The sequence below is a fragment of the Anopheles moucheti genome, chromosome 2, assembly GCF_943734755.1.
Source record: "Anopheles moucheti chromosome 2, idAnoMoucSN_F20_07, whole genome shotgun sequence".
NCBI lineage: Eukaryota > Metazoa > Arthropoda > Insecta > Diptera > Culicidae > Anopheles > Anopheles moucheti.
Window position 1 is genome coordinate 85,798,667 of NC_069140.1, and position 19,317 is coordinate 85,817,983.

Here is a 19,317-nt window from a genome sequence, read left to right on the forward strand (position 1 = left end):
AGCTACTAAATAGAACAAGACGCACACCCAGCTACGGTTAAAAGTAGAGGTCGGAAGCAGCGAAGCGTAAAGAGTCGTACGGCCTTGTGGTATGGTAGTTGGTCTAATGCACCGACCGTCGCGGTTCAAATCTCATCTTTACAGGAGCTTTTTCCTAGCCGAGCAAATAGTCTCTTCCCTTAACTTAGAATTCTAAGTATTTCTTGCATATAATTATGATTTTCTCTTCTTCTGTAATTGTAAAGGGGTCTATATACGGTAAATAGATCTTAGGATGACTAGGAACATCCTTCGTTGTTTTGGGTTTTTTTAATGCCTTTTGGTTATATTGTAAGGCTTGGCAAACTTGATTTCATGCCATAATATTTATAGTTATAGCTTATAGTTTATCGCTTGACAAATTTTAATGAGGCTTTGAACAAAACTTATAAATCGGACGTATTTGCTGTAAACCTTACATAACTTCATTTATTATTGAACTGAACATGTCCAAATATTTCTTTTCGTTTATATTGATTTCATTAACAAAATGACTTTCTTGTAGCTGATATATTATTATGCTCTGTATTTTTTTTAATTTGAAAATAAACTAAACTGTTTTATTTTTTATGTTTATTTTCATAGCTTTTCTTGTTATCTTTTAATCTAAATATATAATATGTGTAGCTGGTCCTAGGTTGCAATAATGAAAGCTTATTAAAACAAATATTTAGAAACAGTGCCATACTAAAGTCGATATTCAAGATCGGTGTACCTTTAGCTTTCTTTCACATTAACATCTCACAGGATTAGTCACCGGATGCAAATAAAAAGAAATAACAGAAAAATAGGACGCAAACAAGTACTCTCGCACGTTGTTTGCGAAAGTAAGAGTATTTCGTTTCTCCACCCGGAATGAGATTCTCACGTTTGTTGCAACAGACAAAAAAACGAATCGAAAATACAAGAAAAAGCTACCAAAAGAAGGAGGAAAAAATAGCTTTTGTCACACAAACCCTGGAAAACCACACCTTTAGGCTTGCCTCCCCACACACACACACCCATCAATGTTACTACTCGTTCGTTCGAGAAACAAAACGAAACCAACAAACCATCCGTCCTATAAAAACAGGCACGTGCTACTACTACCCTTGAGATTCCCGCGCTTCGCGGATGCAGGGATGCGCGCCACGATTGCTGCTCTTCCTCCAAATCCCGGAGAGAAAATAGTACACTTCAATTAAAGCAAGCATATAAAACGCGATTAAACGGAACAGGGGGGGTTTTCATCAACGACAACAACAAAAAAAAAGCACAAGGAACATACGAGGAAGCTTCACACAGCAGCAGCATGCCGGGGGCAACTGTGATTATGGGGGACGACGACTTGGCAGGAGCGCGATAAGGCACAGAAAATGCTGACACGTACATACAGGGAGGAAACGCACACGCGATTATGTGTGCATCGTTGCGGCTGCATGCGGTGGCGCGCACGTGTGCTGTCTCTCCTCTCTTTCTCGCTCGGTCAGGGAAAAAGGCAGGAAAATATGAAAGTTTCTTCCCCATCCCCGATTCCCCGGCCACTCTCTCGCTTGCTGCCACAACCCCTCCCCACAAGCGCATTGCAAAATTGGATGTATGGAGTTGGCCTAGATCCGCTTAAAAACCTTAAGAGCCGAGAGAGCTAAAGTCAGCATCGTGGAAAGGAAATAAAAGTGCATCGAGCATAATGGCGCTTGTGCTTGTGTTTTTTTTTCTTCTTTTGCGCAGAGTGCGTTGTGATATCTTCATATATAGTTGGTAAGTAGTAACAAGGTTGGTTGGTTAGTTGGTCGGGGGGCCGATCGTTTGGTGGAATCAGTTTGGCAAAAAGCGGAAATGCGATGCCCGCATGAAGAGCAACCCTTGGTTGCTCTCTGGTTGAGAAATGCATGGAAAACCCTGCACTGGATGTGATGCAAATAAACGAAAGGGAACCGTTGGTGGTGGTCAGACTGATAGCTGAGATGCAGCTGGTGTGGGTTTGGTAAAACGCACCCTGAAGGCGTTCGTGTTCGTTGCTCGATGCACCAACACACCATCCACCCCAAAGGGGGGGTGTTGGCCACATTATCTCTCTCTCGTTAGGTATTTCTTGTGTTTGTTGCATTTTTTGTTTTTGTTTTGCACCCGATGCATTCTTCGGTGCGCAAACCCTTCCCACAAACATTCTCGCCTTAAGATGTGAGAATTTTCACAACATAAGTCGAACGAAAGATATACACCAGACAACAAGTCGACGAGAGAAGGGCTGTTTGTTGTTGGCCCTTTTTTCCCCCCTTTATTCACGGGGATGTGTGTTGTACAACAAAAAACGGATTGAAGACGGAGCAGAAGAAGTCAAGAATTTCTTCCGACGTGACCCTACTACTTCCTCTTTCGCGCCCGCATTACAGTTTGACCTCGTCTTGTGCCGTGCCTTGAGTCTCCTCTCAAACGCTTCTTTTTTTGCGTAACAAGCTGGCGTAATGGCGTAATGTTTTTTTTCATGCTGCAATATGCGTCTATCGTTCGTTCGGGAAGAAGATCGTGTCTGTGTGAAACACTTTTTTCAGACGCGTATGCTAGTACGATGCAAACTTGCTTGCACACAGGCAGAAAATGCATTTGAGGACAGCGAAACGAAACAAAAAAAAACGAGAGAAATACAAAAGTCAATGTGGAACGGATGCAGATCCGCGTGTCCGCGCAGGCATCGTTTCTGTGTGAATCGATCTACAGTGACAAAGAGTTTGATTCTCTTCTATCAACCACCCCAATTCGGGGGGGAGGGTGATGTGTAATGGCGGTTACGTGGATTTATGTGAGTATATTTAATTTATTTAAACAAAAAACAACTCTAATTGAGGTTAATTAAAACATTATGTAAAACGTAACCATTAGCGTCCTAAAATGAGACGTGGTTTAGAATAATTTAACCATCGTTACGGAATATATTATACTCGCCCTTTTGGTTGTGTTGCCTTCCCATTGCAATGCACCGGGAAAAAGAAGTGCATTATAATATGTTTTGACCGTCTATTACACACATTCCCATTTAGAATGCAACGGAACGCACTTTCATTTTCACCGTGTTCCAACCAAACGCACTGTCTGTGGTTCTGTGTTTTCCCCTTTCCGATGCTCAAAAGCCACAAAAACGCCATAAAAGGAAACTTTAATCTCCTTCCCGTACCATTAAAAGGCTCAACTGTCGCTTTTTAATTAATCTATTTGTCAACGCTCGGTCGGCATTACAGGGAGGGACGACACGAGACGCAACAGTGCACAGCGAACCGTGACCATACACACCAAAAAAAAGAAACCCCTCCGGAGAAACTCCATGTGCGCGTAGCAATGCATTTATTATCATTTTTGGAAAATCTTCTAACCCAACACAGAGTTCTTCTCTTCCCTGTGTTTCTCGATATCTTTTCTTGCTGTGAAGTTTTGGTTGATTCCCGTTTTTTTCCTAATCTCTCTCTCTCTTTCTACACTTCTTTCACACCGTTTGGTGGTGTGTTCTTTGCTTACCAAAAAATAAAACCACCATCCCCTTTTTAAGAGTGACGTTGGGCTTTCGCTGTCAGCTTATCTCGACTTCGAAAACTCATTTATCTCTTCATGCGCGACTAGTAGTACAAACAAGACGAGCACAGAGGAGACCAGTGGAATTTATTTATCGTTAAAAAAAAGCTCCACGTAACTACCACACCACGTCCTTTTTCTTCTGTAGGGAGAGAAATCAGTTGAAAATGGTGAACGATCGAATGTAACAAAAAAAAACAGGGAGACCGAAAGGAACACACAAAAGCTTCTCCCATAGTAGGCGATGGTTCGTCGCTAGGAAGAGACACGCATGTGTGTAGAGATTAATGCTAGGAAATGTCATAATGTTTTTTTTTTAATTTTTACAGATGGTTTATTGAACCCAAAATAGCTCGGTGTCAGATCGAGGTTTGTTGACCCCTATTCTGTGTAACAAGGGTACAGCTTACAAGGGTACAGGCTTATTAAAGCTGGAATGTTTGGGAGATGATCAACTTTAAGTTGTTGAAAAAAAGCTCAATTTAAATCAAACAAGAATGAATTTATTTCGATGGTGCCGTGACCAGGATATTATCGATTTCTTTAGCACAAAATAAAACTATTGTCTACTTTTTTTTTGTAACACCGTACCATACTATTACCTGATTATTTCTTTTTTAATTGTGGATTAGAAAATCATGCTTCTGTGGTGCCGTGACCAGGATTTTTACTTATTTTCCCCCTGATATAGAAAATACGTCATTTGTTATCTTCATTTTACATCTCTCGCATGTCTTTGACCATGACAGTGAAATACATTCTCTTCATTATGGTCAAATGATTCCTTTTTGGCATGTAACGAACTATCCTTCTCTCGCCAATACTTACACCCTCAAACGCGGGTTTTGTTTGGGGTGTCTTTAAACCTAAACCCGCAAGGGAAAAAAGGCTCTTCTCCCGTTCCGTGTGGCGCTTTTTATGGGGAGGAGGCAGAAAAAAAATTATATTCAAATCCATCATGGAAACCTCCCGTCGAGCATAAAAAGCCACACACCACCACAAAACCCCGAGAGCATCGGGTCAACAGTACTCAACCATTTTCCTTATAGCTCACACACAAGGTTCACAAAAAAAGCCCCGAGAAGAACCACGTTCACCCACAAAACCACGTGGGAAGGAACCAAACCACCGACCACCTCAGACACATACATGCACACCAAACAAACACCCTCCCCCTCCACACACACACACAGAGAGAGAGAAAATAGCCGTTGTCGGAAAAGCGTCGCCCCCCCGGTCCGTATGTGTTTGGCCATCGGAACCAACTGAACCGCAACACTGGGGAATAAGGCGCCGCATACACCATCACATCAAGGGGTGTCATGGTTGAAGGGATGCAGCAGCTATCACACACCGCCTACTGCAACTTGAAGCGGGAACAGAACATGAAGAACGCCAAATAAAATAAAATGTATGTAAAAATCCATCGAAGGTTCTCCCCGGTTTTCCCTCTTTTTCATACAACTCGAGGGTGTTAACGGCCGTGGAGAAGGTGTTTCGGGTGAAATATGGGGGGCCCACTGGGAAATATATGGTCGATTTCATCATTACCACCACCATTACACGCAATAAGCTCTACCCAAACATTTCCCATTATTTCTTGCCGTGTGCCGTGGCTGGAAGCAGCAGAAGGTCCTTACAACATTATTAGACGCGCTTTCGCGTGTTTTCCCCATTATCTATTTTCCCGTCGTGGTTCATATGTTGGTGTGCACACCAGTCCCTCCTATTATCCCATTACGGCGTAATGTGCATCCTTCGACCGTGAAAACAACACACCAACAGAGCCATTTTTTAAACACCTGTGTGTGGGGAGATACTTCCTCCTTGTTCGGTCCGGGGGTTTTCTTCCTTTTTAGTAGTAGAACTTAAACAAAAGGAAAAGCACGATTAAAGTGCAATTACATTGAACGTTTCGTTTAGAGCGAAAGGTACCACCCGGTTGAATTTGTTTTTCCCCCTGTGGTGGGTCCTGTGTTTTTCTCCTCTCCCCATACTCCTAATGGGTCAATCAAACCTTGAGTTCTTTTATTTTTTCGGGGCGGGTGGAAAAGTAATTTAAGGACGTCACCCTCATTACGCTCGGCCAAAGCGAACAATTGTTTGGGTCCGCACATTCGAAAGCTCTTGCGCTGGTGTTATTGAAAAGCAATTTAATTAAATTTCCAAGATAACGTGTCCGGTTTGTTAAATGAGTCTTTATGGAATAGTAATGGCACATAAAACCGTTGCAGTAAATATGTTATGACTCGGAAAAGAAAAACCAAATTAAAATAAAACATTACATTTACGAGCTACCACCACTGCTGCTGTTAGCATTCAACGGCAAAACAGCGGTTCTTTAGCGGTAAAAACAATGATTATTTAATTTTTCGCTTCACTAGCGCACACGGTATGACTTTTGGGCTCACACCATCACTCGCAGATAAAAAGCCTGCGCGCGCGCCCTGCAGAAAAAAGCAGCAACTCTAATTATGTTGACCTCTCCTCCTTCTCCAACGTCTTTGAAACACACAGCGAAAGATGACGCGTTGTTTCGCAGCGCCGTTGCAGTCGCGCGATTATGTGAAGTAAAAACAACACAACATCGCATTGAAGAAAGGAAAGAAAAAAACATACGCAACTTCTCAACATCTCCAATGTCAGGCAGCGCGCGCGCGCGGGTCTTATGGTCCCTTTGTGTGTTGTGAACGCAATTTTGGAATTCCTTTCGCTGAATGACGCGTTCTTTGCTGCACAGCAAGAGAGGAGGTGCAAAAAAAAGGTCACTGCAATTGATCAACACAGAATGAGAACCGTTTGTTGACGGTGTGTGGTGGTGGTGCTGGTTGTGGCCGCATCAGCCGCATGCAAAAAAATAAAAACCCACCTCTCCAAATGCAACACAACACACCGGGGCAAGAAGTCGTGCGCTTTGTTTATAGCCCCCCGTTCGTGTTTTGCGCGCCTGGTCAACTGTTTTTTTTTTCCTTCGTTCTGCATCGTTCTATCGCCTTAATTACAAACATTGCTGCATCCGGTGTATTCGATTGCAATGTTAGGCCATGCCATCAGCAGTCGAGTGTGCGAGAAATACGGTAAGGGTGCTCTGCTCGGACCACCCTATCTGTCACCCTCCTGGAGGTACGGTGTGGTGGCTCCGTTAGGAATTACAACGATTAAAAATGCAAGTGTTGAAGGCGACCAGAGCAGAGAAAAATGTTCCACCAACACTAACCCACTTTCCGGACGAAACAGTGGTGATCAATAAAATAAGGCTACTCACAGCATTCTTCGAAGTTTTTGCCAAGCAGTTCTAAGCATAACTTTTATAAAAGCACAGATGAAGTATAATTAGATATTTTCTATAAAAAACTAAGTGAAATTATATTTGCTTTTTAATACAATAGTTGTGAATACGGCATAAAATTTACAATAAAGAGTCGAAACTCTTTTCCATGAAGTACGATCGGGAAAAAGTGAGGACACTGAAAAGGTCTGTGCTGTAGATAACCTAGATAATCATTTCGTAGAATTAGCTAAAGACATTCGATCGTAATTTCGCAAAATTTTAAATGGAGGCTTATAAAAAGCTATCCAGAAAAGGACCGTCAAACAACGGCTGATTATTGAGGTCTATGATAGCTGAACTAAGAAACTTTAAGCTTTTAAAACGGCATCAATCAAAACAAAAGCGAAAATGTCATACCGCTGTATTGAAAAAGTTTTGTGGAAATAAGAAGTATTAATTTAACATACTTGAAACTTATGGAATTTAATTTCCTTTGACATTCTATTAATATTAAATTATTCTAAAATAAACTTCATTTTGACCGTAATTTCCAGAACATAGCGAGCCTAAGCGCATCTTGACCATGCAATAGTTAAAGAATACTTGGGGTCGACATTTTTCTGATCTTTTCTCACTGGGGGAATAAATCGAACATTGGGGTAGATCATACCATAAGGTAAAAGCTTAAGCTCTCAACTAGAATCTGTCAAATAATCCAGATACCTAGCTGTATCATTCTGAACAGATTCGTAAACGATATAGCATTTTCACATACAGAATGACATAAGGGCAATCATTCTCGCGGAAACACAATAGGAGAAAAATCGATTAGAGTTTAAAAGGTCAACTCTAAATTCAATGCATTCAAAAACAAATTATAAGTCTGTTTATGACAATTATTTTTTAATTTGGTTTTCAATAAATTTTGTAGTTTTAATAAAAAAAATTGTTTTATTTTTTTGACATAAGGTAAACATGGCCTATCCTGCTTCAGACCAGCAAGCAAAATGCTTTGTTGTTTTGACATTTGTCAACTTTTTACAACTTACTTTATTTGCTTTTGACAACTTTTTATTAGGAAAACAATTTAATCCTTTTTCCCTAGGCTTAACTTGTCATTTGTATGGGAAGCTGTAAGCACATAAGACTGGAAATGTCAAAACAAATACAAAAAAACTAGCTTAAAGTATGATTCCGATCATTGGCAGTTTTGACAGTCTTATTCCACTAGCCAGCACTGTAGAAATGGCAAATTGAAGAGCAAAACAAATACTAGATGAATATAACAAAAAAATAAACATAAAATATCTGAATCACAATTTTAAAACACACAAACTACTCTCTTTCAGTAAAAGAAATAAAATCAATACATGTTATATCTTGTTTAGTTTCTTCACCCGTGTAGCATGATAAGCAATGCTGCTATCTTATCTTGTGAGGTAATCATAAACATACCGCATGTGTTGAAGTACATCTACACACACAAATACACACACCTGTCAGACGCGAAAAAAAAATGCGTGATAAAACGCACGCCTATTCGCGATGTGTGGTATGTGGAACACAATTATTATTATACACTAACCCCCGTGAGTCAAGTCGAAGGTGATATTTAGCACATACCGTTGATAATTCCACCATTCCCCCCTCCATAAACCCACACACACACATACAGAAACAATGTTGACATATAAAAATGCCACCCTGTTGGTGTGGATACAGGTGAGTGATATTATTTCCAGAAGGCATTCGCATTCTGCTAAGCAAGGTGTGTGCTAATACGGCTGGACAGGTTTGAGGGTGATGAGAACGCACCACACTCTTCTCGTACACACTAATGCTGTCCGTCCAAAAGCAAACAAATATCTTCCGCAAAATCGATTTAAGTGTGATAAAAGTGTTTTCTTTAAAATGTTTACTGCCTCCTTTGATTAGAAGAGTAAATTGCGTTTTCAATTCACACACCCATCGGTCACATTAAATTCGAGAAGGCTAAATGTCTTCGTGTTGTGACCTAGTATTCTACGAGACTTGTGGTTTTTTTTATTTTTCCGTTCATAACTCACATTACGCGCATCACAAACAATTTGCTGAACACGGAAAAACGGTAACTCTGGATGGTAACGCGCATTGTTCTGACGCCGCGCTATACTCGTTGATGCACCACACCACGGAAGAATATTAATTAGACAAGAGTCGGTAGGTGTGTGTCTGCTGCCGGGTACCGGACTGGGTAGTTGAATACAGGCGATGACATGTGCATTCAGTGCTTAGAATCATTTTCACTACCCCTCATCCCTCTAATACCACCACCAAAACCCCGACTACCGACCCAAAAAGCTTCACGCGCCACAACAATGCACGCGAAAACGGGGCGAAAGCGCACACCCCGTTACGCGATCTCTCCATACTACGCACGCACAATACTCGCGAACTCCAAATGCGGAACCGGTCGCCGCCGCAGCGACATCATTCTATTCCATCACGCGCAAACAAAAAAACGAATCCTCCCCCCCTACACACTCGTGGGGGATCAGGGAGCGCACTGGTTTGGGGGGGTGGAGGGATGATGATGTCACACGCGCCATCCAAACAAAACCCCCTCTCCCCGACAACGGGGTTTTGCTCCTCTTTTTTTTTATTCCAACGCTTTTCGCTCACTGACACAAATAAAAGTGGCCACCGATACACGCTCCCCAGCGGAAGCGAATTTTGTGTCTGGTTTTCTTTTTCCTTTCGCTGGAAAACTTTGTGCGAATTTATATAAACATACACACAGAGATATTGGCGTCACCATGTGTGCTAGAATGAAGTGGAGGAAAAAAAGAATCTGGTTTGGTAAAAATAATAAAAAACGGAAAGAGCCCCCCACCATCTGAAAGGGGGCAAGTATTAGTTTTTTTAGAACAAAATGAACGAAACAAGAGAGGAAAATAGGGAAAAATCACCCCTAGAAAGGGAACGAAAATTGACGGGATTTTGTTAAAAAAAAGAAAAAAGAAAGAATGAAAGTAAATAAAACAATTGAATTGGTAGATGGGGATAACCTCCCTCTGTCTCTGCACTGAAATAGTAGCGCCAATTGCCAATGAAACAATAGAGCACACTCCGCCGCCGGGGGTGGTCATCAACCCGGAAAAGGGCAGATGAATTCAGTGGCCCATATCCATTGCACAAACGCACGCATCGTGCATGGAATAATAAATAACTAAACTGTAGAAGGAAAGAATGCAATAAAAAAAACTATAGGCGAATAGTTCCCTCAAAATAAAAGTTTGCCAATTGCGAGTCCCAAACTAAAGCCTCGCTATAGCAGAAGAGAATGGTGCTCCTACTGGAGGTTCTCAATGACCAATCACACTCACCTCACAATTTTCATGTTTCCCGGTCCAGTCTAGTGTGGGGGGGTGAAATCGATTATAATATACGCCAAAATCCCAGACAAGGCCCGCCCGCCCCAACTTCGGCCACTCCGACCTGTCAGTCAAAAAGCCGGGCGCGCACAGTGGGAGGGCCACAACAACACCACACATCAAGTGAAAATTATTTACCGACGAAGGAAAACTTTACACCTCGGTCTGTGGGTGGCCACTCACATACACATCAATCACGGGGGAAAAAACGCGAAGAATGAAAGGAGTTAGCCACCGAGAATCGAAACCGGGAGCGGCGGCGGTCCTCATGTTAATGAATTTGTTGAGTAATTTGCGTGTTCACTCGGAATGTTATTTTACGCATTTGATAGCGAGAAGCGAAAAGGGAAACGACCTCATATCGATCGGAATCGATTGTTTAGTTTCAGGGTGTAATAATAAAACAAATAAAATTATTCATCTAGGAGGCCTTCTTCAATAAATAATATTTTCCCTACATGGAATCTATTTATTTTCCATATCCCCCCCTGTTTTGAAACACAGTCACGAAATATGGTTATTAAATTTTCGTATGATAATAACAGTCAGAATAATTAAAAGCGTTAAAAAATTACCCCAAAAATAATAAACACGCCCCGGGCATGAAACAAAAACACTGTGCACGTAGAGTTTAATTAATCCAAAACAATACGAATTTGGCTTACAGTCACGCGCAAAGGTTTTATTCATTGTGTCTCGTTAAAACGCGGCTCTTGCTAATATTAAACATAAACTCCTGGTCCACGCTATTCTACAAAGGGAAGGTCACGAACGACACTCTTGGACGCATAGTTGCATTTAAAAATTATCGATAAGAAACCCGATAAGATAGCGCGGTTGATAATGATGGTGCGGTACTATCGCACTATGTTGAAAGGGGGTGATTGGGTACGCAACATTTTCCTTTTTTCGTTCGAATAAATTTTATTTTTTTGCTTAAGGATTTTTTGTTTATGTGTGTGTATTCATCCCTGGAACTGAAATGTGTTACAAAAATTAATTTACTTCACATTGTCACTTCCAAAAAACCACTGCCAACTCGGGATGCCCTGAGGATATGTTTTCCTTTTTTCTCCCTCTCTTTCTCTCATACTCTCTCTCTCTCTCTCTCTCTCTCTCTCTCTCTCTCTCTCTCTCTCTCTCTCTCTCTCTCTCTCTCTCTCTCTCTCTCTCTCTAACCAACAAATTTGCTCCTTCATTGCGACTTCTTAATTTACATAATGTCGATAATTAACTCTCTCTCCCCTGCTGTACGGGGACTGACTGGGTTTAAAAGGTCCTTTTTTGGCTTCTTTCACACAAACCCGAATAATGGCGGCGGCGGCGACGGCATTGTGTCGTCGTGCCTGGATGATGGGTAGCGGCGAGGCGTAATCTCATCTTCTGCCATAAATTTCGGACCATTCGCCATTCGAACAGTAATCGAACAGACCGCCACCGCTCACGCCACACGCGCGGTTGGAATTATTATTATGAGACCGGGAACGACTGGATCCTTATATAGACCGAAGGGACACCATAAGCTGTGGCCAAATGCTCAGGGTGCCAGGGGTTGTACCTCCGGTTAAAATGAAGCTAATTACCAAATCCGTCGCGTCTCATTACCGGGCCCGGGGTTAATGACCGGTGGAGAATTTTTCGCCCTTTTTCTACCCCCTCCCGAGTCCCACCATCTGCCGGGGTATCCTCCCTTTTGCGTCCATTATTAATATTATTTTTACCTCCCTGTCTCCTGACCCGACGCCACCCAGAGACACTGCCAGACGGATGCAGGCTAATTAGTTGCTGAAAATAGAAGCCTCCTTTCGTCTTTGGCCGAAGCAAAATGGAAGCGAGGGTAAGAGAGAAAGTTTATCCTTTTTTTTCCTCCCTGTCGGTTTGCAGGGGATGCAGAGGAATTGATTGCAGGAATGACAGTGCGCCGACCTACTTTTGGCTGACTTTCACTCTCCGTAGTATGTTGTACGCGTGTCTCGTGGAGGTAGAGAGCTTTAACAGACGTCCACAGACAGACGGCACAACTACCACCACCGAGTGAAGTCAATGTGAAGCTAATTGGAGTTACCAAAGGTCCACCAACGATTCTACATCCTTTTGAGGGATAATCCAATGCAGAAGGATTAGGAGGTTATGGAGATCTTGGCGAAGTTTTACCAACTATTAAAGAATCTCCCAAAGTGTACGAGTTAGTCTAAAGCAAGAATTCATCTCCAACAGTATTACATCTTAGAAACCCAGGTTCCCCTGCAGAGACAAGAATTCCTCCGGACAACTTCTTGGCGATAATAACGCGATCCAACTATCGGCTCTCGAGCACGTTTGAATTTATTTTTAATGACCCACCGGGATATCTTCGGATACGTTCAGAAGATCTTCACGATTCTTCCCCTTTAAACACACGCCAAGGGGCGTTCAGACTTTGACGGGTTTATCTCCCCTCTTAATTTCAGGTGTGGGTGTTTGGCCATCACAAACAGAAGACGCAATGCGACGGAAAGCGGAAAAACCCCCCCGTGTGACAAGAGGGAACGCACACAAACAGACCAGAAACTAGATTTGTTGTCGCTCGGTACTCTTCTCTCGTGTTCCTCTCACCGGTTCCGGTTTTTTGATCTAGCTCTGACAGCTATCTGACACATAACCTCTGTTACAAATAAAAAAACCTTCCCCAAGAAGAATCGTCTCAAATGAAACTCAGAACCTCAGAAAGGGTGGGATAAGAACCTCGAAAGAACACAAAGAGTAACCCACCCACACACACACAGACATTTTCGGGGCCACGTCTTCATCAAATCGTAGCGCAGGGCAAGAACACAACGCGAGTGAGGAGGGCCACGCGTGGAGATTTAAATTTTCACAAAACTTCTTGAAGGCATTTTTCTTAAGATGCTCTCGTAGGAGGGCGAAAAAAAAGAGCCAAGCCGTAAGAAGGCCAACAAAGATCGTTTGGGGAAAAAAGCAGTAAAAGAGGCTCGCTCGCGCCAATTTTATTTATCTTTTATAAATCTTCTTTTCGGGTTTCCTCTCTCCTTGCAGTATCTCACCCCTCACCCCGTCCTTCTTCACGTTATGAGACGAACCGCAGCTAAGAAGGAACGAGGTTCTCCTCCCGGAGCCGCGTTAATATTTTTCTTCATCACACAAAGGCCCGGGGTTCATCTCTTGATCGAATCTCGCGTTCTTTGCCCGTGGCTGCTTTGTTCCCTCTCTTTCCGCGGGTTGATCGCAGCAAAACGCGAAGCAAGGGTGGAAAGAAAAGACGAGAATAAAACGAAGAAGGAAACGCCGCAGCGTGGTCAAGCGACACACAGCGATTCGGATCAAACGACTTCAACGGGCCGGACAGCTCGAAACCCGTTTTCTTCTCTCGCTCTCGTTCGCTACCCTTCACACGGTCCTGTTTTTGTGTCTGCGCCCCCGGTTTGTTTCTTCCAATCGCACACACTGCAAACTTTCTCTTCCTTCGGTCGTGCCCGTGTGTGTGTGTGTGTGTCCACATGAAAGCCGGTTTTTCTACGGCGTACGCGCGCGCACGTTACCCGCGAGGTACTTTCCTCCCTCCCCCGTCTGCTAACCTCCTCCTCCTCCCACAGGGCTCAACCTTAATTTCCCATTCTTCTTCCACCGAACATTAACGTCTTTAACAGCTTCGATATTTTTAAAACCGCGCGCCTTTGCCGTCTCTTCTCTCTATCTTTTTCGTGTTGAATCAGCCCTACGAAGGTGTGTTTGTGTTGGGGGATGGTTCGTTGTATGCGTTTAAAAGTTCAGCCCTAACAACGGGCACACCACACAACAAGAGAGGCATGGCAAACTAGATGGATTTATATGTATATAAATATCGCGCGCGCCTCATTCTTGGAGTGCTGCGTGCTACTATTCCAAAAACGCATTCTTACGTGTGCTGCAGCGGGAAAAGACCCTGACACATAAAAATGCACAAGTGCAGCTACACGGCACACGAAAAACGGCACCCGTGGCGGGGGGAGCGTGTTCTCCGTTGACTCATCGGTCGTCGCGGGGTCGCGTGTCGATCAAGAAAAATAGGGTCGGAAAATTCAACCCCACCCTCGGAAAGATGCAGCTGGTTTTTCATTGGGGAGGAAAAGAAAAAAACCGTCGCTACCACCCATTTCCCAGCCGCTGATGATGGAATTCTTTTCGTTTAAAATGAAATAATGTGTTTTCATGCGTTCTTTCCATTTATATTATCCCAAAGAAAGCAAAAACGTTTTCCAGGCAACATCTGGTTGCCATTCACACACGCATTCGGAGGGCGTTTTATTCAAAACCCATTTCATCATCAAGCTAGCCTGATGGTAGAGCTGAATTTTTCGCGTGTGATTTAAATGACCATGAAAACTTCGTACAAGCAGGGCGTGAAGTTTGACGCATTCTAGAAGGTCTTTAAATAAAATGGGTCAAACAAAACATTCAGAAATTTGGGCACGAAACACAGCTACCATCAGCAGAAGTTGTTTCGAAAAATATTTGCACCTTTCCCCGAATAAAATCTCTAAAATGTTTGCTTACATTTTAAACTTTACGGGTGAAGATAAACTTTAAGTTTTTTTAACTGAAAAACATGCATTTTTTTAGTTCTTTAACGCGTCACCCAAAATATGGGTGACGCTCTTTTGCTTCTCCGGAGATCGCGTCACCCAAAATATGGGTGACGCTTTTTTGCTCGAGGAGTAAACCGTTCGTTTTCCTTTTTGAATTTGATTATTTTTTCTCATTTGTTTCACAGCAGTTGTCACCGATCTAGTCGCGAAATTTAATAGAAATATGGTTTTTTTTTCTTGATGATTTTGTTTTTTGGTTTGCAAATTGTAGATAGCGAAATTTTGAAGCTTCCCAGAGCAAAACTACACACTGCAATTCGCAATTCGTGGAACGTGGTTAAATAAAATCCAAACAACGGCACCGTGTAATACGTGCCCATTTTGCACACAGAAGCAGCAAACCAACTTCTACCGCCTCTTAGTGATTTCCTTCCTTATCGGGAAAGGCAATAAACGACAACGCGGATTACTGGCGGGGCCCTGAAATTGCGTATGTGTGATTCATCGTAACATTGCACATCTATTTGTATTTATTCTGTTGTTCGAACGAATGTGACCTGCGTCTGTCATAACATACAAACAAAACCCACAAAAAAAACCCAACATTGTATTGATACATTCGCGCACATTCGCGTGTGTTCCTTTCCTATCCTTTGAAGCAGCACACCCTTGGAAGTGAGTGCCGAAAATAAGGCTCCTGGGGCCGTTCCGGCGCTGGGAACGGAGGAGACGTTTTGTGTATGCAAAACAATAAATATTTGATGAAGGGTGGGTAAAACGGTAAACCAAAAACAAAATTTGGTAGAAAATAGCAGCGTGCGCATGTGAAAGAGAATCAAAATCTTTGGACCGTCAGTAAGTTACGGGGTGACGGTTTTCAAGGTTTTCGTCTAAAAGGAGAGAAAAAACAACCCGTTGGTGGAAAATAAAACACTGAAAATGCTGACGAAAAAAAAAACACAACACAACAGGTGAACGGGTGGTGGTGACCGTGAAATTAACTCGAAAAAACACATCTTGCTTTCCCCTCCCGCCTCGTTAAATGCTCTTTTTGCCAATGTGTGAAGATGTTGGACCGAAACCCAATTCGGAACACCTTTTTCTTACATTGCAATTTCAATCAGTAGCTTCTCGCTGCTGTTCGTCACACATTAGCGAACTCCTCCCTTACACCCGGGACCCGCGTCATGAGATGTCTCCGCTCTTGAGCTCTTGGGTTCAAGCTCTTTAGTAGCTCTCCGGTAGTACTAACTCCACCTTGGACACGCCCGACTTTAGACGAGATTTTATGTGCGGCCATCAAAAAAGCCCAACCATAAACAGGATTAAGTTTTATCGCCGGTACGTGGTGATCGACTGGTTCTCTGATGCTCATCACACCCCCGCTGTCTGAAGTCGAAATGACGAAGTTAAACTACCGGCAATTACCCGCAGTGTATGTGTACAGGGCTGAAGATAATAATAACTTGGCTTATGGATGGTACATTCAATCCGAATAGTTCTCATTACAATTAACATTACCGGTGCTTATTACAGTGTCTTTCAAAAAAAACATAACCTCACAAAGAAAAACTTTGAGAGTTAACAGCCATCTTAAATCTCATTATCTCATCGTGAGGGAGCTACACAAATCTTACATTTTTCCTCTCGATATTCTTTGCAGGTAATGCAGCAACTAAACACCATAAAACTGCCAAGCATGAAAGTCAAGAAGTAAGTACGGGCGGCGACACCATTAACGCACTTATTCTACCCTGCCCGAAAGCATCAAAACTTTTTCTCGTCTATGCAAGCACAGTGTCGTCTGTGACAGGCATTTGTGAAGGTAGGGTAGCCTTATGTGTGTCATGATCGTTCGCTGGACAATCACACACACAGTCCCCATTAGCAGCTTCCAGTCATCAGCTCTTCACATTAGCACATCAAACCCACCAGGGAGAAGATTAGTCTTCTAAAATGGCATCGAGACATTGTAGCGTGATGGGGTGATCACGTGATATTCTGGGGATGACTGATGCGAGGATAGGCTGAGAGTCCACCACCGGTGGTGAAGTGGATTCTTGGAATAGAAGTGATGCATGTCTGAACGAAGCGAAGAAGAGATGATTCACACGCGGTAGAAAACTTGTTTATCAGTTTAAAGTCGGTGGAGTAAGAAATAACTTCCCCTGATAGGCAGATCTCTCCTCAGAAGGTTTCTTATCTACCGTTCATTTACATCTTTCCCCCATGAAAGAGGCTGGCGGTTCGATCTTCATCTAATTTTTCATCTCACCAGATAACGTAACCCAACAAAATGGGGTCCCGCGAACTAAACGTCTCCCCAATCCTGCCTCTGCTGATCATCTCTCTCTGTGATCACCGCAAAGACCTTAACAAATAAAAAACACACACAGACGACTCTAATTTATCTAGCCGCGCGCCCGGAAGTGTTTCATTAATAGTCAAACGATCCCCCTCTCGCTCTCTCACTTCCCCAACCAATGAAAAGGAAAACTTATTCCCTTGTCCAGAGTAGTCACTCTGGGGAGGTGCGTCGTAAAAGAAAAACCCGGAAAGGCCGGTCGGTCAGTAAAGAAAACAAATGTCCAATAATTACCTGTGAGCGCAGTGCACACCACCAACAGCAACAGACTGGGCAGGAAACGGACGGCTTGCATTTTCAGCTGCATTAATTATCTAAAACACTGAACACTGGAAGGAGAACACACTCCCGGGGGCAAAAGCTCCAAAGCTAGATGCTGTTTTGGGGGAAGGGAATGAATGGAATGAAGAGACACTAGCCGTTAATTTGGTGCTTTTATTTTCTTGAAGAAATACACTGAAGGAGGGATGTATTACGTCTAGTTTTCGATCGATTGGAGTTCGAATTTGAGGAACTCTCGCATTTCTGCTTGTTTTTAAAAACACGTTGATTGTACTCAGCACGATCTCCAAAGAACACTTTTTTATCCTTCTCAGATGCAGTTCACTTTCGTTCGCGGGTGTTGTTGTTGGTCATTTATTTTTGTAGATAATATTCTTCACCATTCCTCTCTCCTCGGACACTCGGTTTCTTCTTGGGAACTCCTTGCTCAGAAGGCGCCCCCCGGAAGGATTTAACTTTGCATTTTCAAAAACAAAACCCTAACTTCAAAATGCGACACACCTCGTAACGTGCAAGTGGAGTCTAATCGAGCAATAGGGCCTTTTTTCCAGTGGGAAGAAGAAAGGACGGAAGCATTTCACCCCAAAAGAGCTGGAGCATTTAAATTATTCAGATTACTACTATTTTCCATCCATCGACACCTTTTAGCCTTTTAGTTGTGTGTCCTGCTTTTTTTTGTTATGGAAATGAATTTCGTCCTAAACAAACACTAACCGCCCTCCTGAAAGCACTCCTGAAAAAGGATGGAGCACAAGAAAAGCACAGCACGCGCAATATTAACCCCGGGCGAGATTATTCTCGATGCCGCCGTTTAGAGGTGTGGAATTATGATTCCATGTTATTTTTTTTAATAATTCTTTTGGGTTAAAATAAAGAAGCTTCACAACACTTTTTCCGTGGGCCTTTTTAAGGATTTTCTGGTTTGTTTGATTTGAAAGAGTTGAGGAGCCTTCAACAAGCCTTGTTTTGTGGCGCTTGTTTCTTTTCGCTGGAAATGAGAACAGGTGAAAGGAGCAAGAACCGCGGCCGCTTTTGTTGTGTCCCTGATGTTCGGCAAACACGGCAAATACACACACCGCTTCCACACACACACACACACTCTCTCGCACGAGCCGAAGCCCTTTTTCTCGACCAATCAAGTCTTCCACTTGTTGAACGATCGCGCGGGTCGATGTTCTATGAACAACAATAGTGAGATGACGGATGAAGAAGATCGCTCGGCGAGAAAAAAAAGAAACCAACCCACGCTCACTCTTTCGCTCACCAAGAATAGTGTACGGCCACAAACAACCAAACGACGCCGGTCACTTTCTACGCACGCTACCCCTTTCGGAAAGGCTTTTTCTTCGCGGGACTCACCCACAACAACCCTGGGGGCGAGGGTGTGGAAAACACCTTACAAAATACACACACACACACCACAAACGCGGCACAATACACACAATCACACACTGCCGGGTGGGAATCGTACGCAACGCACCGTTGTAACCGCGGTGCAACACACAGGATGAGGAAACGGGCAACACAACAATGGGAGGGAAGGCCGACACCTGGCGAGAAGGACGCTAGCTCGCTCGCGCGGTAAAGAAAGGAAACCGTCTGGACCGAACCGACCGTGAGTACGTCGCGCAATCGAATGACTGCACGCGGGTGCTTCAGCGTCGCATAGAGCCGGCAGCCGCGATCGGGCGCAGCTCATTTGCTGCGTGTGTAGTTGTGTAGCGGGGCACGCAAATCGGTCGTTTAGGTATGTCGAACCACGCGGTTTATCCCTCTATCATCCCTCTTATGTTTATCATTTTATTTCGTTCAATTTAATTATTATCGTATTATTTA

At 43.2% G+C, this 19,317-nt stretch overlaps 1 protein-coding gene across 2 annotated transcripts in view; it reads right to left on the reverse strand.

Annotated features, from left to right (window-relative positions):
• The window catches only part of LOC128297225 (fasciclin-3), a 105,575-nt gene extending 86,476 nt beyond the window's left edge, over window positions 1-19,099 (reverse strand). For both annotated transcript variants that reach the window (XM_053032831.1, XM_053032832.1), the window contains exons 1-2: window positions 18,841-19,099; window positions 17,434-17,575 (exon numbers count right to left, since the gene is read on the reverse strand). In XM_053032831.1, coding sequence (XP_052888791.1) covers window positions 17,434-17,506 — 73 coding nt within the window. In that variant the 5' untranslated portion in view covers window positions 17,507-17,575; window positions 18,841-19,099. The remainder of the gene's footprint in view (window positions 1-17,433; window positions 17,576-18,840) is intronic.
• Between the last annotated feature and the right edge of the window lie 218 nt (window positions 19,100-19,317).